The 23,517-nt window shown below is 56.3% G+C and overlaps 1 protein-coding gene across 4 annotated transcripts in view; it reads left to right on the forward strand.

Moving 5' to 3' along the window:
• The window catches only part of ATP10A (ATPase phospholipid transporting 10A (putative)), a 45,955-nt gene extending 25,952 nt beyond the window's left edge, over positions 1-20,003 (forward strand). The window contains exons 10-21 of one of the 4 annotated variants that reach the window (XM_036303814.1): positions 435-1,053; positions 1,298-1,401; positions 2,177-2,303; positions 3,244-3,428; positions 4,584-4,917; positions 8,835-8,911; positions 9,878-10,003; positions 12,740-12,826; positions 17,281-17,361; positions 17,474-17,578; positions 17,937-18,124; positions 18,835-20,003. In XM_036303814.1, the coding sequence (XP_036159707.1) occupies positions 435-1,053; positions 1,298-1,401; positions 2,177-2,303; positions 3,244-3,428; positions 4,584-4,917; positions 8,835-8,911; positions 9,878-10,003; positions 12,740-12,826; positions 17,281-17,361; positions 17,474-17,578; positions 17,937-18,124; positions 18,835-19,441 (2,640 nt within the window). In that variant the 3' untranslated portion in view covers positions 19,442-20,003. Of the gene's footprint in view, positions 1-434; positions 1,054-1,297; positions 1,402-2,176; positions 2,304-3,243; positions 3,429-4,583; positions 4,918-8,834; positions 8,912-9,877; positions 10,004-12,625; positions 12,827-17,280; positions 17,362-17,473; positions 17,579-17,936; positions 18,125-18,834 lie in introns of all 4 variants that reach the window. The other 3 variants (XM_036303813.1, XM_036303812.1, XM_036303815.1) reach the window with 3 other exon arrangements.
• Positions 20,004-23,517: the final 3,514 nt, after the last annotated feature.

The raw sequence follows: 23,517 nt of genomic DNA on the forward strand, positions 1-23,517 counted from the left end.
TTTCAGAGAGAGGAAAGGAGAGGGAGAGAGAGAGAGAAACATCGATGATGAGAGAGAATCACGGATCGGCTGCCTCCTGCAGGTCCCCTACTGGGGATCCAGCCCGCAACCCGGGCATGTGCCCTGACCGGGAATCGAACGGTGACCTCCTGGTTCATAGGTCGACGCTCAGCCACTGAGCCACTCCGTCCGGGCACATCGATATTTTTCTTTCTCTCTCTCCTCCCTTCCACTCTGAAAAGCAATAGAAACATACCTCAGGTGAGGATTAACAAAACAAAAAAGGAAAGAAAGAGAAAGGGATGTTGACTCTGGTTGCAACTTCCTCCAGTGTGCGCCCGGAAATCCAGGAATCCGCCAGGAAGGACGGGCGTGCGGGTGGCAGCCCGGGTGGGGACCCCACCTCACCACCTCCTGCCCCCTCTCTCTCGCAGGTGAGGGTGAGATTTGAGCAGCTCAAGTCCCCCGTGAAGACCCTAGAAGGTCTCCTCCGCCGGCTCTCGCCCAGCCGCCTAACGGGGTGCGGCAGCGCGGCGAGCCTGTTCCCCGCCAAGTCCAGCTCCAAGTCGGGGTCCAGCTTCCTGCCGGTCCTGTCGGCGGACAGCGCGCTGCTGGGGCTGGAGGAGAAGCTGAGCCAACCGGCCCAGGCCCAGGCCGTGGCCAGCGAGGGCTGCGGAGAGGACGGCTGGGCGTCCCAGCCATGCGCCCCCGAGGGGTGCGCCCCGGACCCGTGCGCCCTGGAGCGCGCGCCCCCGCCGCCGCCTCCCAAGGATCCCGAGCTGCGCTACGAGGCCGAGAGCCCGGACGAGGCGGCGCTGGTCTACGCCGCGCGCGCCTACAACTGCGCGCTGGTGCAGCGCCTGCAGGACCGGGTGGCCGTGCAGCTGCCGCACCTGGGCCGCCTCACCTTCCCGCTGCTGCACACGCTGGGCTTCGACTCCACGCGCAAGCGCATGTCGGTGGTCGTCCGGCACCCGCTCACCCAGGAGATCCAGGTCTACACCAAGGGCGCCGACTCGGTGGTCATGGACCTCCTGCTGCCCTGCTCCCCAGGTACCAGGTCCCCCGGCCCCTCCTCCCCAGGTCTCCCGGCCCCTGCTCCCCGGGTCCCCCGGCCCCTCCTTCCCAGGTCCCCCGGCCCCTCCTCCCCAGGTCCTCCGGCCTCCCGGCCCCTCCTTCCCAGGTCCCCCGGCCCCTCCTCCCCAGGTCCCCAAGCCCCTCCTCCCCATGTCCCTCGGCCCCTGCTTCCCAGGTACCCCAGTTGCTCACCCGCTATTCTGCTTCCGCTCCAACCTAGATGACGCCAGGGGGAGGCATCAAAAAAAAATCCGCAGCAAGACCCAGAATTACCTCAACCTGTACGCGGTGGAGGGCCTGCGGACCCTGTGCATCGCCAAGAGGGTGAGTGGGAGCCGGCGGGCGTGGCTCAGCAGTTGGGTGTCCACCCGGGAACCAGGAGGTCAGGGTTCGATTCCCGGCCAGGGCACACGCCCAGGTTGCAGGCTCCATCCCCAGTGTGAGGGGTGCAGGAGGTGGCCGATCCATGATTCTCTCTCATCATGGATGTTTCTCTCTCTCCCTCGTTCCCTCTCCCTTCCTTTCTTAAATCAACACAAAATATATTTAGAAAAGAAAACAGAGGCCCTGGCCGGTGTGGCTCAGTGGACAGAGCGTCGGCCTGGGGACTGAAGGGTCCCGGGTTCGATTCCCGTCAAGGGCACCTGCCTCGGTTGCAGGTTCCCCGGCCCTGGTCCGATGGCGTGCAGGAGGCAGCCAAGCGATGCGTCTCTCTCACATCCATGTTTCTCTCTCTGTGTCTCTCCCCCTCCCTTCCACGCTCTCCACACTCGAGGGGAAAATATCAAGTAACAGAAAAATAAGATAGAAACAAAAAAGAAATCTTTAATATATATATATCTCCTGTATAATAAAGAGCTAACATGCTAATTAGACTGGGCGGTGGAATGACCTCCTGGAACGACCTTCCTGAACAACCAGTGGGCAGGGGGCGGGGCTGCAAGGGCTGAGCTCCTTGCACGAATTTTGTGCATCGAGCCTCTAGTGTAAAATAGAAGAGGGTGAGTGGGGGCGCCATGTGTCCCCAGGCGCTCCATGAGGCACGCACTCAGCGGGTCCTGTCTCTCTCTCTCTCTCTCTCTCCCTCCCTCCCTCTCAGGTGCTGAGTAAGGAGGAGTATGCCTGCTGGCTGCAGAGCCACCTCGAGGCGGAATCCGCCGTGGACAACCGAGAAGAGCTCCTCTCTCAGTCGGCCATCCGCCTGGAGACCAATCTGCACCTTTTGGGTAATTACACTCCCTCCCGGCCCGTTGGGTGGACCAGGGTGGTTCAGAGATGGTCGGGGTGGGGCAGGTGACGTGCTCTCCGTTCTTGGTTACAGAACCTCCTGGCCCGATGTTTCTCTCTCTCTCTCTCTCTCTCTCTCTCTCTCTCTCTCTCTCCCTCTCTCTCCCTTCCTCTCTGGGAAACCAATAAAAAACATATTAAAGTATTTTCTATTTTTATTTGTTTATTTGTAGATACTTTTACTGATTTCAGAGAGGAAAGGAGAGGGAGAGGGAGAGGAACATCAATGACGAGAGAGAATCATGGCTCGGCTGCCCCCTGCACGCCCCCCACTGGGGATGGAGCCTGCAACCCGGGCCTGTGCCCTGGCCGGGACTTGAACCCTGACCTCCTGGTTCCTAGGTCTCCCTCTTTGAAAAATCAATAAAAATATTTTTTTTAAAAAGTAAAAAATACAGGTGGAAGTCAGCTGCGCGTTTGGGAGAGCTGGAGACACTTGGTTGTGGGCTCAGAGGTCCCAGGTGCCTGGGCCTCAGGGACACCCTGCCTCGACCCTCCCCACCCGGGGCAGCCTCCCCCTGGAGCTCAGCACGATGCCACCGCCTGGGGCCTCCTTTTTCCAGCAGCTGAGACCACCGGCCGCTGCCCTGGGCCTCGGCCTGCACCTGGGTTCCGTTTCTGGCGCTTAGTAGGAGCTTGTCACTGCCTCCCAGTTACCCCTGCTCACCCTCAGCTGCGTGGAGCAGTCAGTGCCAGGGAACGTGCCCACCGCCGTCCTGGCCTGCCCGCTCCTCCGCGTGCGCGTGAGGCCGCACCAGGCCAACCCTCGGCGGCTCCCAGTCTGCAGGCCTCTCAGTGTGGCTTCTCGCCCCATCAGGGTCTGGGGACGGACAGGGACAGGGCCTCACTCACCTGTGAGCCCCGTCTCTGTCGGACCAGGTGCCACTGGGGTCGAAGACCGCCTGCAGGATGGTGTTCCCGAAACCATCGCCAAACTGCGCCAGGCGGGCCTGCAGATCTGGGTTCTCACGGGCGACAAGCAGGAGACGGCCGTGAACATCGCCCACGCCTGCAAGCTGCTGGACCAGGACGAGGAGGTCATCACCCTCAACGCCGACTCCCAGGTGGGTGCCAGGTGCCGGGGCCTCAGGGACACCCGGCCTCGACCCTCCCCGCCCCCCCGGGGCAGCCTCCCACCGGGGGCCTCCCCCTGGAGCTCAGCACGATGCCTCCGCTTGGAGCCTCCTTTTTCCAGCAGCTGACGAGACCAGCCGCTGCCCCGGGCCTCTGCCTGCACCTAGGTTCCGTTTCTGGCGCTTAGTAGGAGCTTGTCACTGCCTTGGAACAGGTGGCACTCACCACGGTCTCTTAGTTTCAAAGGAACACATCTGCGATTTCTTTCTTTTTTTTTTTTTTAAATCCTCACCCGAGAATATGTTTGTGGGGTTTTGTGGGGGGTTTTTTTATATATATTCGTATTGATTTCAGAGAGGAAGTGAGAAGAGAGAGACAGAAACATCAATGATGAGCCCTAACCAGTTTGGCTCAGTGGATAGAGCGTCAGCCCATAGACTGAAGGGTCCCGGGTTCGATTCCGGTCAAGGGCACATATCTTGGTTGTAGGTTCCCCGGAGCCTGGTGTCCGGGTACATGTAGGAGGCAACCAATCCACGGGTCTCTCTCACATCGATGTTTCTCTCTGTCTCTCCCTCTCCCTTCCACTCTTTCTAAAAATCAATGGGAAAATATCCTCGGGTGAGAATTAACAACAAAAAAGAAAAAAACGTTAATACTGAGAGAGAATCATGGATCGGCTGCCTCCTGCACGCCCCCTATCTGGGGATCGAGCCCGCAACCCGGGCCTGTGCCCTGACCAGAATGACCTCCTGGATCATAGGTCGATGCTCAATCACTGAGTCACGCCAGCCAAGCTCCGAGATATGTTTTTATTAATTTTACAGGGAGAGAGAGAGACACATCAATTGGTTGCCACCTGCACCAGGGCCGGGGGTGGAACCTGCAACCAAGGCATGTGCCCTTGATTGGGAATCGAACCCAAGACCTTTCAGTGTGGGGGCTGGTGCTCTAACCACTGAGAGCACCGGCCAGGGCAGAACAGCCGTCCTCCGTAGCTAACCGGGTCTTAGGAGGGAACCTGGGCCCAGCCTGGTGCCCGCGAGGGAGACCTCGGGCCCCAGGCGTGTTTGGGGGGGAAGGGGGGTGACCTGGTCTGTGGTCGGTCCCCGTCAGCGGACACAGCCCTCCCGTGTCCACCCCAGGAGGCGTGCGCCGCCCTGCTGGACCAGTGCCTCGCCTACGTGCAGGCCCGGACGCCCCCCGGCGCCCCGGAGAAGACCCCGGCGGGCGGCGCCGGCGGGCGGTTCTACCCTCTCCTCCGCCTGCCCCCCGAGGCCGCCGCCCCCCGCCCCTGCCTGAGCCTGGTGATCGACGGGAGGAGCCTGGCGTACGCCCTGGAGAAGAGCCTGGAGGACAAGTTCCTCTTCCTGGCCAAGCAGTGCCGCTCGGTCCTGTGCTGCCGCTCGACGCCCCTGCAGAAGAGCATGGTGGTGAAGCTGGTGCGCAGCAAGCTCAAGGCCATGACCCTGGCCATCGGTGAGCGCGCGGGCCGGCCGGCCGGCTCTCTCTCCTTTTAATAATTCCCCGTCGTTGAAAGTATCACCGTTGTTCCCTTCTTTCCCCCTGCCCGAGGCCCTCACCGCCCTATTGTCTGTGTCCATGGGTCATGCATAGCTGCACCCAAGGTCTTTGGTTCATCACCGCCCTTCCCCGTCTTCCCTCCGAGATCCCGCACTCTGTCCCACGCGTCCGTGTCTCTGCATCCACTCCCTGCGTCCGTTTATTTTGTTACTTAGATGCCACCTATGAGTGAGATCATGGGATGCTTGTCTTTCGCCGACTGGCTTATGTCACTTACCGTGACACTCTCCGGGCCCCTCCATGCTGTCTCCAAGGCTAAGAGGGCCCCCTTTTTCACGGCTGCGTAGTATTCCCCGGTGCCCATGAACCACGGCTTTTTTACCCACGCGTCTACGGAGGGGCACCCGGGCTGTTTCCCGATCTGAGCTATTGGAAATGGTGCTGCTATGAGCATAGGGGCGCGTATGTCCTTTCTGAGCGGTGTTTGGGGTTTCTTAGGATATAGTCCTAGAGGTGGGATCGCTGGGTCAGATGGCAGTTCCATGGTTAATTGTTTGAGGAAACCGCTCACTGTTTCCCACCGCGGCTGCCCCAGGCGGCATTCCCACCAGCAGTGCGGGCGGGCTCCCTTTCCTCCACATCCCCGCCAGCACTGGTCGTGTGTTGATTTGTTGACGGCAGCCGCTCTGACGGGCGTGAGGCGATCCCTCCTTGTCGTTTCAGTTTGCATGTCTCTGAGGATCGGGGACTTTGAGCATTCTTTCGTGTGTCTCTTGGCCGTCTGTATGTCCGCTTTGGAGAAGTGTCTAGTTAGGGCCTTTGCCCATTTTTAAATCGGATCATTTGTCTTCCTCTTGTTAAGTTGTCTGAGTCCCTCGGCCAGAATCGAACCCGGGACCCTTGGGTCTGCAGGCTGACACTCTACCCACTAAGCCGAACCAGCCGGGGCGGGCCTGTCGCTTGCACCTGCTTCCTCTCATTGCTTCCTGAACCCCCCACCCTCCCACATTGCACCATAACCTGGCACAGTGCTTCCTGCCAAGCTCTTTTTACCGTTTATAAAATCGTACCCACTGCGGCCTGGCCGGCAGGGCTCCGTGGCTGAGCGTCGACCTAGGAACCAGGAGGTCACGGTTCGATTCCCGGTCAGGGCACAGGCCTGGGTTGGGGGCTCGATCCCCAGTGTGGGGCGTGCAGGAGGCAGCCGATCCATGGTTCTCTCTCATCATGGATGCTTCTATCTTTCTCTCCCTCTCCCTTCCTTCCTCTCTAAAACCAATGTATATTTTTTAAGCCCTAGCTGGTGTGCTCAGTGGATAGAGCATTGGCCTGTGGACTAAAGCGTCCTGGGTTCTATTCCGGTCAAGGGCACCTGCCTCGGTTGCAGGCTCCTCCCCAGCCCGGGCCCTGGTCCCGGCACCTGCAGGCGGCCACCAATGGATGTGTCTCTCTCGCATCGATGTCTCTGCCTTTCCCTCTCTCTTCCACTCTCCCTAAAAATCAGTGGAAAAAGACCCTCGGGTGAGGATTAACCAGAAAAAGAAAGAAAAGAAAAAGAAAAAATCATGGAACAGGCCATGGGGTCTCAGAGGGCGGACAGAGGCAGGTGGGTGGGTGGGAAGGGACCGTCAGAGACCTCGCGTGCATGTAGGCACCACCCGTAGACATACACCCCAGGACGGTGCCGGCCTGGGCAGCGGCGGGGGGCTGGGGCGGGCCAGAAGGGGCCCAGGGCGGGGGCGGAGGGGGCCGGGGGAGAAGGGAGACATCTGTCACACTTGAAACAATAAAGATTCGAGAAAAAGAAAACAATATAGAATCCAAAGGGCAGGCGGCGACCCCGGAGAACATTAGCTCGTGTCTGTGGCTGCCCGAGGTGAGTCACCGAGAACATTGTTGTCCATCACCCCTCGTTGCGGAGGGGACGTTCTGGGAAAAGCTGCCAGGGATGTTATTGCTTCGTAGAATTTCAATTCTGCACAGTCTGACTCACCGCCCACGTCGGGCCCAGAGCAATAAAGGATCGGGGGGTGGGGGGGGAGGAGGGAGGAGGGAGGAGGGAGGAGGGAGGAGGGAGGAGGGAGGGGGAAAATTCCAGGGCAGAGTCCTCGTGTGGATGCGGATGAGTCACCCCCTGGACGTCGTCGTCGTCGTGTGTCTGCACTCTTGGCGCATTCGAAACGAGTTACTGCTGCGTGATGGGGGCCTGGGGCGTCCTGTTCCGAGAGCAGTGGCAGCGTCTCCCCTTGCCTCCCCTGCCGCCCCCCAACCCCCTGAGAGTTCTAACCTAGGCCTGGTGTGGATAAACATTTTCTCTTCTTTTTTTTCCATATAAAATATATGTTTTTTCCTTGTATCTATATGTATATGGTTTTTTAATGTATTTTTATCGATTTCAGAGAGGAAGGGAGAGGGAGAGAGAATCAGAAACATCCGCGATGGAGAATCGGGCATGGATCGGCCGCCTCCTGCGCACACACACACACACACACACACACACACTGGGGACCGAGCTGCAACTCCCCCCGGGCATGTGCCCTTGACTGGAATTGAACCCGGGACCCTTCAGGCTATCCGCAGGCCGACGCTCTGTCCCCTGAGCCAGACCAGCTAAGGCTAAATATATATATAAAATTTTAAATTGATTTTAGAGAGAGAAGGGAGAAGGAGAGGGATAAACAGATAGAAACATCCAACAGCTGCCCCCCGCAGGCCCCACACTGCGGATGGATTCTCGCGGGGGATCGAACCCGTGACCTCTTGTTTCACGGGTCGATGCTCAACCGCTGAGCCACGCCGGCCGGCCGGGCGGGGGCTAAACGTTCCCCGTCAGCAGCTTGACTGGAGGAGCAGCAGTGCTCCTTGGGGGGACTGTCGGGGGGCAGGCGGGGGCAGAGGTGAGCACGGAGGCAGTCCGTGTGGACACGGATCTCAGCCTTCCCCTGGGCAGAGCGTACCCCTCCTGCGCCCCCTGCGGGGAAGCGCCCGCGTGAGTATGAATTGGAGTCTCCTGTCCGTGCGATAATGACTGGACCCGGCGCCCGGCCGGCGTGGCTCAGGGGTTGAGCATCGACCCGTGAACCAGGAGGTCACAGGTTCGATTCCCGGTCAGGACACGTGCCCGGGTTGAGGGCTCCATCCCCAGTAGGAGGCAGGCAGTCCATGATTCTCTCTCATCATGGATGTTTCTCTCTCTCTGTCCCTCTCCCTTCCTCTCCCTCTCAAATCAATAAAAACATATGAAAAAGAAAAAAATAAATAACAGATTGGACCAGTTCAGGAAATAATCGTGATGAAGGGGGAGCGTCTTTCACGGGGCTGGACGCCGTGTTGAGGGCACTGTAGGCGTGGGAGGCAGCTGTGCAGAGTGCACACTAAATGAAAAGGTGGCCACAGCCAGCCCGCTTTCAGATAGATAGATAGATAGATATTGATTGATTGATTGATTGATTGATTGATTTCAGAGAGGTAGGGAGAGGGAGAGAGTGATAGAAACATCCATGAAGAGAGACAATCATGGATCGGCTGCCCCCTGCACGCCCTCTAATGGGGATCAAGCCCGCAACCCAGGCAGGTGCCCTTGACCGGAATCGAACCCGGGACCCTTCGGTCCGCAGGCCGGCGCTCTATCCACTGAGCCACACCGGCCAGGGCCCCGCCCGCGTTCCGATACACCTCTGGGTGCGGCTGGCGGTTCAGACCTGGCACGGTGGTTGCTCTGACCTCCGACGGCCTGACTCAGTCCTCCCAAGGCAGATCCCCGCTCCTCCCGGGGCCTTTCGGGGGACTCGGGCCTGTGGGGACCCCCTTGCAGCCGATTTGCTTCTGGGCCTCTCGTCTCAGAGGGTCCCTCCTGCCTGTGCCGCTTCTAGGAGACGGAGCCAATGATGTCAGCATGATCCAGGTGGCCGACGTGGGCGTGGGCATCTCCGGCCAGGAGGGCATGCAGGTAAGACGCCTCGGGGCTGTCCCGGGCGACCGGGAGGCTCACAGTCCCCTCACGCCTTCCCGGGGGCGGGGGGCCTCTGGGCGACAGAGCTGAAGGGTCGGCCTTCCACACAATTCATGATGGATGGCCTGCTGGTCGGGGCCGTACGAGAGGCAACTACTGATGCTCGCACACGGATGTTTCTACCCGTCTCTCCCTCTCCCTTCGTCTCTGAAATCAATAAAAAATTTTTTTTTTACTTAAAAAAGATACCCCTGAAATAGCCCTGGCCAGTTTGGCTCAATGGATAGAGCGTCGGCCCGCAGACCGAAGGGTCCCGGGTTCGATTCTGGGCAAGGACACAGGCCCGGGTTGCGGGCTCGATCCCCAGTGTGGGGCGTGCAGGAGGCAGCCGATCCATGATTCTCTCTCATCATGGATGTTTCTCCCTCTCCCTCTCCCTTCCTCTCTGACATCAATAAAAATCTATTTTAAAAAATACAAAAAAATGATACCCCTGAACTAGAGTCCTTGTTGAGATAGAATTTTTCTTTTTTCTCTTTTTTATTTTTTTTTAATATATTTTATTGATTTTTTACAGAGAGGAAGGGAGAGGGATAGTTAGAAACATCAATGAGAGAGAAACATCGATCAGCCGCCTCCTGCACGCCCCCCACTGGGGATGTGCCCGCAACCAAGGTACATGCCCCTGACCGGAATCGAACCCGGGACCCTTCAGTCCGCAGGCCGACGCTCTATCCACTGAGCCACACCGGCCAGGGCTGGAATTTTTCTTTCATCGAAGGCGATCACAAGAGAGATGATCGTAAAGGAGGCCTGGCCGTTCGCACACACGTCACGTGCAGCACTGGGCTCCTCCGCCTGGAGCTGCCTTGTACGTGGGGGGGATGCCTTGTACGTGGGGGGATGAGACGGCGGTGGGCGGGGCGAGGTGCCGCCCGTCACGCAGGTCCTCTCCCCCCCAAGGCAGTGATGGCCAGCGACTTCGCGGTGCCCCGGTTCCGCTACCTCGAGAGGCTGCTGATCGTGCACGGACACTGGTGTTACTCCCGGCTGGCCAACATGGTGCTCTACTTCTTCTACAAAAACACGGTAGGTGTGGGCCCCCACTGCTCCCCGCGTGTGGGAGTGAGAGGGCCGCCCTGAGCCCGGCCGGCGTGGCTCCGTGGCTGAGCGTCGTCCCCTGCACCAGGGGGTCAGGGTTTGATCCCCGGTCAGGGCACAGGCCCGGGTTGCGGGCTCCATCCCCTGCAGGGGGCGTGCAGGAGGCAGCCGGTCCATGACTCTCTCTTATCATGGATGTTCCTCTCTCTCTCTCTCTCTTCCTCTCCCTGCCTCTGTCTCAGATCAATAAAAACATATTTAAAATACGTGGTGGATGAGGAGAGATTACCCAAAGAACGTGTATACATATATGCATACCCCATGGGCACAGACAATAAGGGGGTGAAGGCCGGGGGGGGGGGCAGGAGGGGCGCTAGAAGGAAGCGCAGGGGGGGAAAAAGGAGGCCGTATGTCATACTTCCAAAAATAAAGATTTTTAAAAAACATACATATTTTAAAAATCAATATATTTTATTGATTTCAGAGAGGAAGGGGAGGGAGAGAGAGAGATAGAAACATCGGTGATGAGAGAGTGCCATTGATCGGCTGCCTCCTGCAGGCCCCCAACTGGGGATCGAGCCCCAGAATCGAACCATACCCTCCTTGGTTCATAAGTTGGTGCCAAACCACTGAGCAACACCGGCTGGGCTTAAAAAAACCTGTTAAAAGCATAAAAGGACCTGAGATTCCCAGTCAAGAGGACTTGCTTGGGCGGCAGGTTCGATCCCCGGCCCCCGTCGGGGTGCGTGCGGGAGGCAGCCAGTGGATGTGTCTCTCTCATGATGGATGTTTCCCTCTCTCTCTCTCTCTCTCTCTCTCTTTCCCTCTCTCCCTGCCACTGTCTTAATGTGCGGAAAAGAATACCCTCAGGTGAGGATTGACAAGAACAGATGTGCCAGGCAGAGGGGCCGGCCCCCGGCGGCTCAGTTGCTACCGCGGGGCCCCGCGCGGCCCCCTGGCGTGGGCACGGACGGACCCCCGGCCAGGCCCGCGGTCCCTGCCCCGCCGGAGGCGCGGGGCCGCTGTTAACAAGCACTTGATCCGCTCGAGGAGTTCAAGGATGAGAAATTCATTAGTTTTACAAACACGTTGGCGCTCCTTTCCAAGAAAGAGGGGAGGCGTCGCCATGGCAACAGCGGTGGCGAAAGACAGCGTTGGGTACCACGGGGACGAAGAAGAAAAAGAGAGAGAGAGAGAGAGAGAGAGAAAAAACACCCACTCAATTATCTTAATACTTTTTTTTTCTCTCTCCCCTTTCGGCTTACGCACCATGAGTCGTGAGGCCGAGCCTGTGGCCGGGGGCGAGAGACGCCGGCGTAGGAGGGAGGGAGGGCGGGCGGGATTGGGGGGAGGGGGGGCGGTGAAGAAGCCAGGTGTGTCGGTGGAGAAGGGGAGAGCCGCGGTCAAACATGGGGTTGAAACAGGACCTGGAGGATGTGTGTCCTGAGAGCTCACATGGATACAGACGGTCGCCCGGCCGGGTGGCTCCGCGGTTGAGCACCGACCTGGGAACCAGGAGGTCGGGGTGCAATTCCCGGTCAAGGGCACGTGCCCCGGACTTGGGCTCCATCCCCAGTGCGGGGCGTGCGGGAGGCAGCCGATCCGTGATTCTTTCCCATCATGGATGTTTCTACCTCTCTCTCCCTCTCCCTTCCTCTCTGAAATCAATAAAAAATATATATTTTTTTTTTATTAATTCTCACCTGAGGATATTTTTCCTTTGACTTTTAGAGAGAGTGGAAAAGAGGGAGATGGAGAGAGAGAGAGAGAGAGGGAGGGAGAAACATCAATTTGAGAGTGAAACATGGATGTGAGAAAGACATACGGAGCCTAGAACCAAGGGACATGCCCTTGGCCGGAATGGAACCTGTGACCCTTCAGTCCGTGGCCGGATGCCGAGCCACGTCAGTTAGGGCAATAAAAACATCTAAAAAATCATCATAAACCCAGGCCCTAGCTGGTTCGGCTCAATGGCTAGAGCATCAGCCTGCAGACCAAAGGGTCCCGGGTTCGAGTCCGGTCAAGGGCACACGTACCTCCGTGGCAGGCTCCTCCCCGGCCCGGGCTCCCTGGTCGAGGCGCATGCAGGACGCAACCCATCGATGTGCTTCTCTCACATCGATGTCTCTGTCTCTCCCTCTCTCTTCCGCGCTCTCTCAAAATCAATGGGAAAATATCCTCGGGTGAGGATTAAAAAAAAAAACGGACAAAGCAGATCCAGGAGACAGTGTGTGCCAGGCCCGTCGCCAGGGCTCAAGAATAAAAAAAAGTTAAAAATCTTTTCAGCCCTGACTGGTGTGGCTCAGTGGATAGAGCGTCGGCCTGCGGACTGAGGGGTCCCGGGTTCGATTCCGGTCAAGGGCACGTACCTTGGTTGCGGGCACATCCCCAGTGGGGGGCGTGCAGGAGGCAGCTGATCGATGCTTCTCTCTCATCCATGTTTCTAACTCTCCCTCTCCCTTCCTCTCTGTAAAAAATCAATGAAATATATTTTTGGAAATAATTTTTTTTCCGTCGCTGCGGTCACACTCAGCGAAACCCTCAGGCCCCAGAGGGCACGGCCCCGGCGTCTCTGACCGGCCCGCCCCCTTCTCCCCGTCTCGCTTCCAGATGTTTGTGGGCCTCCTGTTCTGGTTCCAGTTCTTCTGCGGCTTCTCCGCCTCGGCCATGATCGACCAGTGGTACCTGATCTTCTTCAACCTCCTCTTCTCCTCCCTCCCCCAGCTGGTGACGGGGGTGCTGGACAAGGACGTGCCGGCCGAGGCGCTGCTGGCCCAGCCCCAGCTGTACCGCAGCGGCCAGAACATGGAGGTGAGGCCCCCTCCCGCCCACCTCCAGTCTCCCTCCCGCCCTGTCCGCTCCCGGCCTGGAAAGGGCAAGTCCCCAGGGACCCGTTGTAGAGTCAGCCCTGGCCGGCGTGGCTCCGTGGTTCAGCTGCATTCCCTGTGCCCAGAGGTCGGCGGTTCGATTCCCGGTCAGGACACGTACTCGGGGTGTGTGCTCGGTCCCCAGTAGGGGGCGTGCAGGAGGCAGCGGATCCATGATTCCCTCTCATCAGGGGTGCTCCTATCTCTCGCCCTCCCTCTCCCCTCCTCTCTGACATCCATAAACATATATTTTAAAACAATGGATAATGGGGCGAAAACCAGCTCCACCCCAGTCAGCAGGAGCCGGAGGGAAGCCTGCTTGGAATCTAAATCAAGGGCCCTGTGGTCGCTGCCGCCTGAGCGGGGATTTTCTTTGCTTTTTCATTTTTTTCTCTAAAACAAGCCTCCAGAAATGTGACTTACTTTGCACGGGGAATTAACAAGAAGATGAACGCATAGGGAAACTGTTGAAAGGACACGCGAACACAAACAGATGTAAACAGTGGTAAATAGACTGCGTGGATTGACAGGCTAATTACCAGCTCCTCCCAGCCAGCGATGAGCGTGAGCCTTCCACGTTCGCTCCTCAGCTGGCTGGGATGGTTCTGTGTGTGCCATCGTCTCCGAGTCAGAGTTATTCTGTGTGCAATAGTCTCCATGTCAGAGATATTCTGTGTGCAGTAGTCTCCATGTCAGAGTTATTCTGTGTGCAATAGTCTCCGAGTCAGAGTTATTCTGTGTGTGCAATAGTCTCCATGTCAGAGTTATTCTGTGTGTGCAATAGTCTCCGTGTCAGAGTTATTCTGTGTGCAGTAGTCTCCGTGTCAGAGTTATTCTGTGTGCAGTAGTCTCCATGTCAGAGTTATTCTGTGTGCAATAGTCTCCGTGTCAGAGTTACTCTGTGTGTGCAATAGTCTCCATGTCAGAGTTATTCTGTGTGCAATAGTCTCCATGTCAGAGTTATTCTGTGTGCAATAGTCTCCATGTCAGGGTTATTCTGTGTGTGCAATAGTCTCCATGTCAGAGTTATTCTGTGTGCAATAGTCTCCATGTCAGAGTTATTCTGTGTGCAATAGTCTTCATGTCAGAGTTATTCTGTGTGCAATAGTCTCCATGTCAGAGTTATTCTGTGTGTGCAATAGTCTCCATGTCAGGGTTATTCTGTGTGTGCAATAGTCTCCATGTCAGAGTTATTCTGTGTGTAATAGTCTCCATGTCAGAGTTATTCTGTGTGTGCAATAGTCTCCATGTCAGAGTTATTCTGTGTGCAATAGTCTCCATGTCAGAGTTATTCTGTGTGTGCAATAGTCTCCATGTCAGAGTTATTCTGTGTGCAATAGTCTCCGAGTCAGAGTTATTCTGTGTGTGCAATAGTCTCCATGTCAGGGTTATTCTGTGTGTGCAATAGTCTCCATGTCAGAGTTATTCTGTGTGTGCAATAGTCTCCATGTCAGGGTTATTCTGTGTGTGCAATAGTCTCCATGTCAGAGTTATTCTGTGTGTGCAATAGTCTCCATGTCAGAGTTATTCTGTGTGCAATAGTCTCCGAGTCAGAGTTATTCTGTGTGTGCAATAGTCTCCATGTCAGGGTTATTCTGTGTGTGTAATAGTCTCCATGTCAGAGTTATTCTGTGTGTGCAATAGTCTCCATGTCAGGGTTATTCTGTGTGTGCAATAGTCTCCATGTCAGAGTTATTCTGTGTGTAATAGTCTCCATGTCAGAGTTATTCTGTGTGTGCAATAGTCTCCATGTCAGAGTTATTCTGTGTGCAATAGTCTCCATGTCAGAGTTATTCTGTGTGTGCAATAGTCTCCATGTCAGAGTTATTCTGTGTGTAATAGTCTCCATGTCAGAGTTATTCTGTGTGCAATAGTCTCCATGTCAGAGTTATTCTGTGTGTAATAGTCTCCATGTCAGAGTTATTCTGTGTGCAATAGTCTCCGTGTCAGAGTTATTCTGTGTGTGCAATAGTCTCCATGTCAGAGTTATTCTGTGTGCAATAGTCTCCGAGTCAGAGTTATTCTCTGTGTGCAATAGTCTCCATGTCAGAGTTATTCTGTGTGTAATAGTCTCCATGTCAGAGTTATTCTGTGTGTAATAGTCTCCATGTCAGAGTTATTCTGTGTGTGCAATAGTCTCCATGTCAGAGTTATTCTGTGTGCAATAGTCTCCATGTCAGAGTTATTCTGTGTGTGCAATAGTCTCCATGTCAGAGTTATTCTGTGTGCAATAGTCTCCGAGTCAGAGTTATTCTGTGTGTGCAATAGTCTCCATGTCAGGGTTATTCTGTGTGTGCAATAGTCTCCATGTCAGAGTTATTCTGTGTGTGCAATAGTCTCCATGTCAGGGTTATTCTGTGTGTGCAATAGTCTCCATGTCAGAGTTATTCTGTGTGTAATAGTCTCCATGTCAGAGTTATTCTGTGTGTGCAATAGTCTCCATGTCAGAGTTATTCTGTGTGCAATAGTCTCCATGTCAGAGTTATTCTGTGTGCAATAGTCTCCATGTCAGAGTTATTCTGTGTGTAATAGTCTCCATGTCAGAGTTATTCTGTGTGCAATAGTCTCCGTGTCAGAGTTATTCTGTGTGTGCAATAGTCTCCATGTCAGAGTTATTCTGTGTGCAATAGTCTCCGAGTCAGAGTTATTCTCTGTGTGCAATAGTCTCCATGTCAGAGTTATTCTGTGTGTAATAGTCTCCATGTCAGAGTTATTCTGTGTGTGTAATAGTCTCCATGTCAGAGTTATTCTGTGTGTGTAATAGTCTCCATGTCAGAGATATTCTGTGTGTGTAATAGTCTCCATGTCAGAGTTACTCTGTGTGCAATAGTCTCCATGTCAGGGTTATTCTGTGTGTGCAATAGTCTCCGAGTCAGAGTTATTCTCTGTGTGCAATAGTCTCCATGTCAGAGTTATTCTGTGTGTACAATAGTCTCCATGTCAGAGTTATTCTGTGTGTGCAATAGTCTCCATGTCAGAGTTATTCTCTGTGTGCAATAGTCTCCATGTCAGAGTTATTCTGTGTGTGCAATAGTCTCCATGTCAGAGTTATTCTGTGTGTACAATAGTCTCCATGTCAGAGTTATTCTGTGTGTGCAATAGTCTCCATGTCAGAGTTATTCTGTGTGTAATAGTCTCCATGTCAGAGTTATTCTGTGTGTGTATTAGTCTCCATGTCAGAGTTATTCTGTGTGTGCAATAGTCTCCATGTCAGAGTTATTCTGTGTGTGCAATAGTCTCCATGTCAGAGTTACTCTGTGTGTGCAATAGTCTCCATGTCAGGGTTATTCTGTGTGTGCTATAGTCTCCATGTCATGGTTATTCTGTGTGCAATAGTCTCCATGTCAGAGTTATTCTCTGTGTGCAATAGTCTCCATGTCAGAGTTATTCTGTGTGTGCAATAGTCTCCATGTCAGAGTTATTCTGTGTGTACAATAGTCTCCATGTCAGAGTTATTCTGTGTGTACAATAGTCTCCATGTCAGAGTTATTCTGTGTGTGCAATAGTCTCCATGTCAGAGTTATTCTCTGTGTGCAATAGTCTCCATGTCAGAGTTATTCTGTGTGTGCAATAGTCTCCATGTCAGAGTTATTCTGTGTGTAATAGTCTCCATGTCAGAGTTATTCTGTGTGTGTATTAGTCTCCATGTCAGAGTTATTCTGTGTGTGCAATAGTCTCCATGTCAGAGTTATTCTGTGTGTGCAATAGTCTCCATGTCAGAGTTACTCTGTGTGTGCAATAGTCTCCATGTCAGGGTTATTCTGTGTGTGCTATAGTCTCCATGTCATGGTTATTCTGTGTGCAATAGTCTCCATGTCAGAGTTATTCTGTGTGTGCAATAGTCTCCATGTCAGAGTTATTCTCTGTGTGCAATAGTCTCCATGTCAGAGTTATTCTGTGTGTGCAATAGTCTCCATGTCAGAGTTACTCTGTGTGTGCAATAGTCTCCATGTCAGGGTTATTCTGTGTGTGCTATAGTCTCCATGTCATGGTTATTCTGTGTGCAATAGTCTCCATGTCAGAGTTATTCTGTGTGTGCAATAGTCTCCATGTCAGGGTTATTCTGTGTGCAATAGTCTCCATGTCAGAGTTATTCTGTGTGTGCAATAGTCTCCGAGTCAGATTGGCTGGTGTTGCTCAGTGGCTGTCGACCTACGAACCTGGAGGTCACGGTTTGATTCCCAGTCACGGCACAGGCCCGGGTTATGGGGACGACCCCTAGTGAGTGGCGTGCAGGAGGCAGCCGATCCATCATTCTCTCCCATCAGTGATATTTCTCTCTCTCTTTCTCGCTCCCTCTCCCTTCCTCTCTGAAATCAATTTTTAAAATATTAACAACTAGAAAGAGCTGAGCACGTATTTCCGGTAACCAGCCCCGCCCTTGCCTCTGTGTCCCAGGAGTACCGGCCCCGCACCTTCTGGTGGAACATGGCGGACGCCGCCTTCCAGAGCCTGGTCTGTTTCTTCATTCCTTACCTGGTAAGCTGGCCCCGGCCCCGGCTTCCCCTCAGCTCCCTCCGGCAGTTCCCACCCACCCCACCCCCTACCCCCGCCCCCCAGACTCAGGGCGCCCGCCGCCCCTGTCTCGCAGGCCTACTACGACTCCGACGCCGACGTGTTCACCTGGGGGACCCCCATCACGGCCATCGCGCTGCTCACCTTCCTGCTGCACCTGGGCATCGAAACCAAGACCTGGGTGAGTGTCGCAGGCGGGCCTGTGGGATCTAGATGGTTGTGTGTGTGTGTGTGTGTGTGTGTGTGTGTGTGTTTATAATATATATTTTTAGGGAGAGGGAGAGAGAGAGAAACATCCATGATGAGAGAGAATCACGGATCGGCTGCCTCCTGCAGGCCCCCCAATGGGGATCGAACCCTGAACCCTTCAGTCCACGGGCCGATGCCCCCGGGGCCGGTCACGCCTTGAATGAACACGCCCCCGAGGCTACATGAAGTGATTTCTCGGGCTGGAGGTTCCCCACCCCCGGCTCAGGGGTGACCAGTGCCCTGTTGCTGAACCCACGGCCCCTCCTCTCTCCTTCCCCCCGCCCCCCCAGACCTGGCTCAACTGGACGGCTTGCGGCTTCAGCGCCCTGTTGTTCTTCACGGTGGCTTTCGTCTACAACAGCTCCTGTGCGACCTGCTACCCTCCGTCCAACCCTTACTGGACGATGCAGACGCTGACGGGCGACCCCCTGTTCTACCTGACCTGTCTCATCGCGCCCATCACAGCCCTGCTGCCCAGGTGGGTGCCGGGGACGCTGCCCTTCCCCCCCACCTCCCCCCAGTCCTCCCTGAGCTCTGGGGCCATTTTTTATTGTTTATTAGGATTATTATTTTAAATTCTTTATTGTTGAAGGTGTATTTCATGTGTTCCCTTTCGCCCCCATGAGCGCCCACCCCAGGCCTTCAGCACCCTGCTGTCTGTGTCCGTGGCTTATGCACATATGCACACAAGGTCTGACTGATGTCAGAGAGGGAGGGGGAGAGAGAGAAACATCCGTGATGAGAGAGGATCGTGGACCGGCTGCCTCCTGCACGCCCCACACTGGGGATCGAGCCCGCCACCCGGGCCTGTGCCCTGACCGGGAATCGAACCGGGACCTCCTGGTTCATAGGTCGAGGCTCAACCCCTGAGCCACACCGGCCGGGTGTGGGACCATTTTCTTTTTATTGATTTTTAGAGAGAGAGGAGGAGAGAGAGAGATCCATTGGTTGCCTCCCATATGCCCCAACCGGGGATTGAACCTGCAACCTAGGTATGTGCCCTGTCTGGGAATCCAACCTGCAACCTTTTGGCGTCCGGGGCGGATGATGCTCCAACCGACTGGGCGCCCCCCCCCACCCCACCCCCGGCCGGGCCCCGGGAGCGCTGTCCTTGCCGCCTGCCGGCCCCCCACTCCCCCCGTGCGAGCCCCAGGGCGCCGCCGACCGCGTCCCGTGTGCTCCTTGCAGATTGTTCTTCAAAGCTCTGCAGGGGAGCCTGTTCCCCACACAGCTGCAGCGGGCCCGCCAGCTGGCCAAGAGGTCGTCCCCCCGGAAACCCCGCGCCCCCAGGGACCCTCGGGGACCCCTCCCAGGAGCCCCGAGCCCTGACACCTCAGAACCGAGCTGCCCTGGGGCCTCGGCGCCCGCCTCCCAGGACGACGCCTCGCCGGGGTCTTGGCCGCCCGGCGCCCCGGAGGCCAGCGAGGAGCCCAGCCCCGTGGACGTGAGCGTGGACGTGAGCGTGCCGCTGCGGGAGGCCTCCGGCCGCCGGGCCCCAGGCCGCCCCTCCGGGCCCCGGGCCGCGGTTCCGGAAAGGCGTTCCGGGGACTCCAGGGCGAAACCCGCCCGGTCCGGCCGGACAGCCTCGCTCTCGTCCGTCTTCAGCCTCCCCCACTTCGGCTCTCCTGGCTGGATCTCCTCGCTGAGCCTGGTGGGCGGGCTGGGCGGCGTGTGGCAGCTCTCCCGGAGCAGTCTCCACGGGGACAAGCGGGAGGCCGAGTTCCTGCCGGGCCCCCCGCCGCCGCGGGACGGGGACCTGTGTGGCTTAGGCCAGCGGGCCGCCGACTACTTCTAGGGCCCGACCTGGCCCTGGGCTGCAGGTGGCCGTGGGGGCCGGACGGGGGGAGGGCAAGAGGGAGGGGCAGCGAAAACCTCCCCCTGACCCTTGTTTTTTATGTATAACATAGATGTTCATATTATTTATGTTTATTGTTTGCACAGAAGAGGTCTAGGAAGATGTATTTTATATGCGTCCCAGGCTCGCGCCGGGAACGAGCGGTACCCAGAGAACCGAGGAAAAGTTTATTTTTTAAGAGCCCCAAGTAAGAGCCCGTTGAGGGAGCCAGGAGTCCGAGCGTTAAGGTAGATAAACGTTTTCACGAAGAGCGACCCTCGGTGTACGTCCGTCTCATTTCGTACGAAGACGCGGCGTGGTTCCGCAGGCGTGTGCGTGTGCGTGTGCGTGTGTGTGTGTGCGTGTGTGTGTGTGCGCGTGCGTGCGAGAGCGGTGATCCCGGGCGGGCGTGGACGGCAGGGAGGGGAGGTGACGGGGCCAGGACGCGACCCCGGTGGCCGGTCCCTCACGGTCTGTCTGTGATTCCCACAGCTCAACCCCTGAGCCACGCCGGCCGAGCCCAGTACATGTTTTCTCCTTTAAAAATATATTTTTATTGATTTCAGCGAGGAAGGGAGACGGGGAGAGAGAGAGAAACATCCATGCTGAGAGAGAATCACGGACCGGCGGCCTCCTGCACGCCCCCCACTGGGGACGGAGCCCACCACCCGGGCCTGTGCCTGGACCGGGAATCCAACCGGATCTCCTGGTTCCTAGGTCGATGCTCAGCGGCCAGGCGCTGGGAGGGGACCCTGTCTCCTTGCACACCGGGGGGAACCCTGGGCCGCCGACAGGCAGAGCGAAGGCCCAGGAGGACTCAGGTCGCGGGGGCCGGGGCCAGAGCACCAGACGACGGCTGTCTTCCGGCTGCGGGCTTTGTGCATGAGACTCGGAGGCTGGTGGCTGGAGCCAGGGAGCCAGCCACCGCGTCGTCGGAGCTTGGCAGAGGCTCAGAGGCAGGCCGGGGGGGAGAAGGCTTTAAAACAGACGGAAAGGAGCCGGCCGGCCGGCGTGGCTCCGAGGCTGAGCGTCGACCTATGAACCGGGAGGTCACGGTTCGATTCCTGGTCAGGGCGCACGCCCGGGTTTCCGGCTCCGTTCCCAGTGGGGGGCGTGCAGGAGGCGGCCCATCAGTGATTCCCTCGTCGTTGATGTTTCTCTCTCTCTCCTCTCTCTCCTCTCTCTCCCCTCCTCTGCAATACTGCAGAGAAGACTTGGGGACAAGCCGGTAGATGATTGGGGTGAAGGGACAGACGAGGGTCCCCCGTCGCCTGCGTGTCAGGGCGGAGCAGGAGAGCGGGTGGACGGGTCCCGGCCCCGGGCGCCATTTGCAGCCCGATGGCCCCGGGAAGCCGTGAGGCAGAGTGAGACTCCCTCCCGAGTTTCACTGGACCAGCCCTGGCGCACAGCCCGCGGCCTGGAGACGGGCCACCGCTGGTGAGGCAGCAAGCCGGCAGACGCAGAGCCGGGCATGGCTCCACCCCAGGGCACCGGCCCAGGAAGCAGAAATCTGCAGCAGGGAGATGGGGAGGGAGATGATAGATAGATAGATAGATAGATAGATAGATAGATAGATAGATAGATAGATAGATTATAGATTACAGATACATGATAGGAAGATAGATGATAGGCAGATAGATAACCAGGTAGATGATAAATAGGTAAATGATAGGTAGATAGATACATAGATACATAGATAGATTATAGATTACAGATACATGATAGGAAGATAGATGATAGGCATGTAGATGATAAATAGGTAAATGATAGGTAGATAGATAGATAGATAGATAGATAGATAGATAGATAGATAGATAGATATAGGTACACGCTAGGAAGATAGATGATAGGCAGATAGATAGCCAGGTAGATGATAAATAGGTAAATGATAGGTAGATAGGTGATAGATACATAGATAGATAAATGATAAATACATGATAGGTAGATGATAGATAAGTAGACACGTGATATAGGTAGACAAATAGCCAGATAGGTGATAAACAGGCAAATGATAGATAGATGATAGATAAATTATAGATGCATGATAGCTAGATAGATGACTGATAGATAAATATAGACAGACAAGATAGACGGATGGCAAATAGGTAAACGGAAAGATGACACATAAATGATTCCCCCTCGTCACTGGCGTTCCTCCCTCTGCAATCCATACAAACGTGTGACGTAGAGGCTTCCGAAGGGGAAGGAGGCGCCTGGGTTTCTGTGAGGACAGCGTCCACGGCCCGAGCATGGAGCAGGCCAGTGCGAAACCCCAAGGGACCCCGCGGCCCCGCCTCCGTGACGGGGATGGTCCCCCAGCACCTGCTGAGCTTCGTCAAAACTGTCCTCTCCCCCTCCCCCCCACTCTCTCTCTTAATATGTTTTTATTGATTTCAGAGAGGAAGGGAGAGGGAGAGACATCCATGAGGAGAGAGAACCATGGATCGGCTGCCTCCCGCACGCCCCCCACTGGGGATCGAGCCCGCAACCCGGGCCTGTGCCCCGACGGGGACTTGAACCCTGACCTCCCGGTTCCCAGGTTGATGCTCAGCCCCTGAGCCACGCCAGCCGGGCAGAACCACCGGGTCTCTCTGCAGCCAGCTGGGGCTCCCCCTCCCCCAGCCCCCGGCACGGGGAGGACTGTGGGCCCTCCGCCCCCTCCCCCCTGCCCGGCGGGCGCTCTTTTGTGCAGGTGGAAAGGGGCCTCCTTCTCGCCACTTCTCTTGGACGCCTTTATTTTTTTTTCCAGAGGAAGGAAACACACAGACAGGACGCCATGGGCGCGGGCAGGCGGGAGGCCAGAGGTCAGCCTTTGATGGAGCCGATTTCAAATAGCTTCCGAAAATAGCAGCCCGGGGAGCGCATCTGGGCTTCCTCGGGTCATGTGTGCTCAGGAGCCAATTTTAAATCCTGTAACCGCCGGCCAGCGCCAGCGGGGAGAGACCACCCTTCCCTCTCCCCCCAGGGCCGCGGTCGGCGAACTGCGGCTCACAGGCGGCTCTTGGGCCCCGTGAGTGTGGCTCTTCCTCAGCCTTAGGGGGACCCTCATTACGTGAATCACAACGGACCTACCTGTATCGTTCAAGTTTAAAAAATGTGGCTCTCAAAGGAAATTTCGATCGTTGTCCTGTTGATATTGGGCTCTGTTGGCTAAGGAGGTTGCCGACCACTGGTCCAGAGGCACCCAACACACCGCGGGTTTGTTGTTGGGGTGTGTGTGTGTGAGAGCGTGTGTGTGTGTGTGCGTGTGTGTGAGAGCGTGTGTGTGAGAGCGTGTGTGTGTGTGTGCGTGTCGTCGTCCTGTGCCCGGGAGGGAATGTGTTTATTCCTGAAACCTCGGGGAGCCCTGGCAGCCCGGGAGGCCCTGCAGCGAGGATGCGCGGAGACGGGACCCTGGACTCACGTCGTGTGCGGCTTGTTTGCTCTGAAAAATGGGAACCGTGGACCCCACTCCCGGGTCACAGCCGCCGGCGCTTCCATCAGCCCAGGCCGACCGGGAGCCCCAAGGGCCCGCTGGCGCACACACGTGTGCACGCACACACACACACACACACACACAGGGAGACACACATATACACACGCAGACACAGAGACACACACACGCACACAGACACACACACGCAGACACACACATACACGCAGACACAGACACACACACGCAAGCAGACACACATACACACACGCACAGACACACACACACACACACATACACGCAGACACAGACACACACGCAAGCAGACACACAGACACATACACACACGCAGACACGCACACACATACACACACACGCAGACACAGACACACACGCAGACACAGACACACACGCTCACAGACACAGGCACACACGTACACACAGACACACGCGCACACAGACAGTTAAGAGCCGCACATGAGCCTAGCCCCGTGGTTCCCAATGTGGGGCCGTTTGATCTTTGGGGGGGGGAGGGGGACCAATTCGAGAACGCGTTGTTAACCGTGAATTTTTTTTTTTTGCATTCCTCATGGTTCTGGGGGCCGTGGAGACCCCAGAAAATCGT

Source organism: Myotis myotis, unplaced genomic scaffold (assembly GCF_014108235.1).
Source record: "Myotis myotis isolate mMyoMyo1 unplaced genomic scaffold, mMyoMyo1.p scaffold_m19_p_38, whole genome shotgun sequence".
NCBI lineage: Eukaryota > Metazoa > Chordata > Mammalia > Chiroptera > Vespertilionidae > Myotis > Myotis myotis.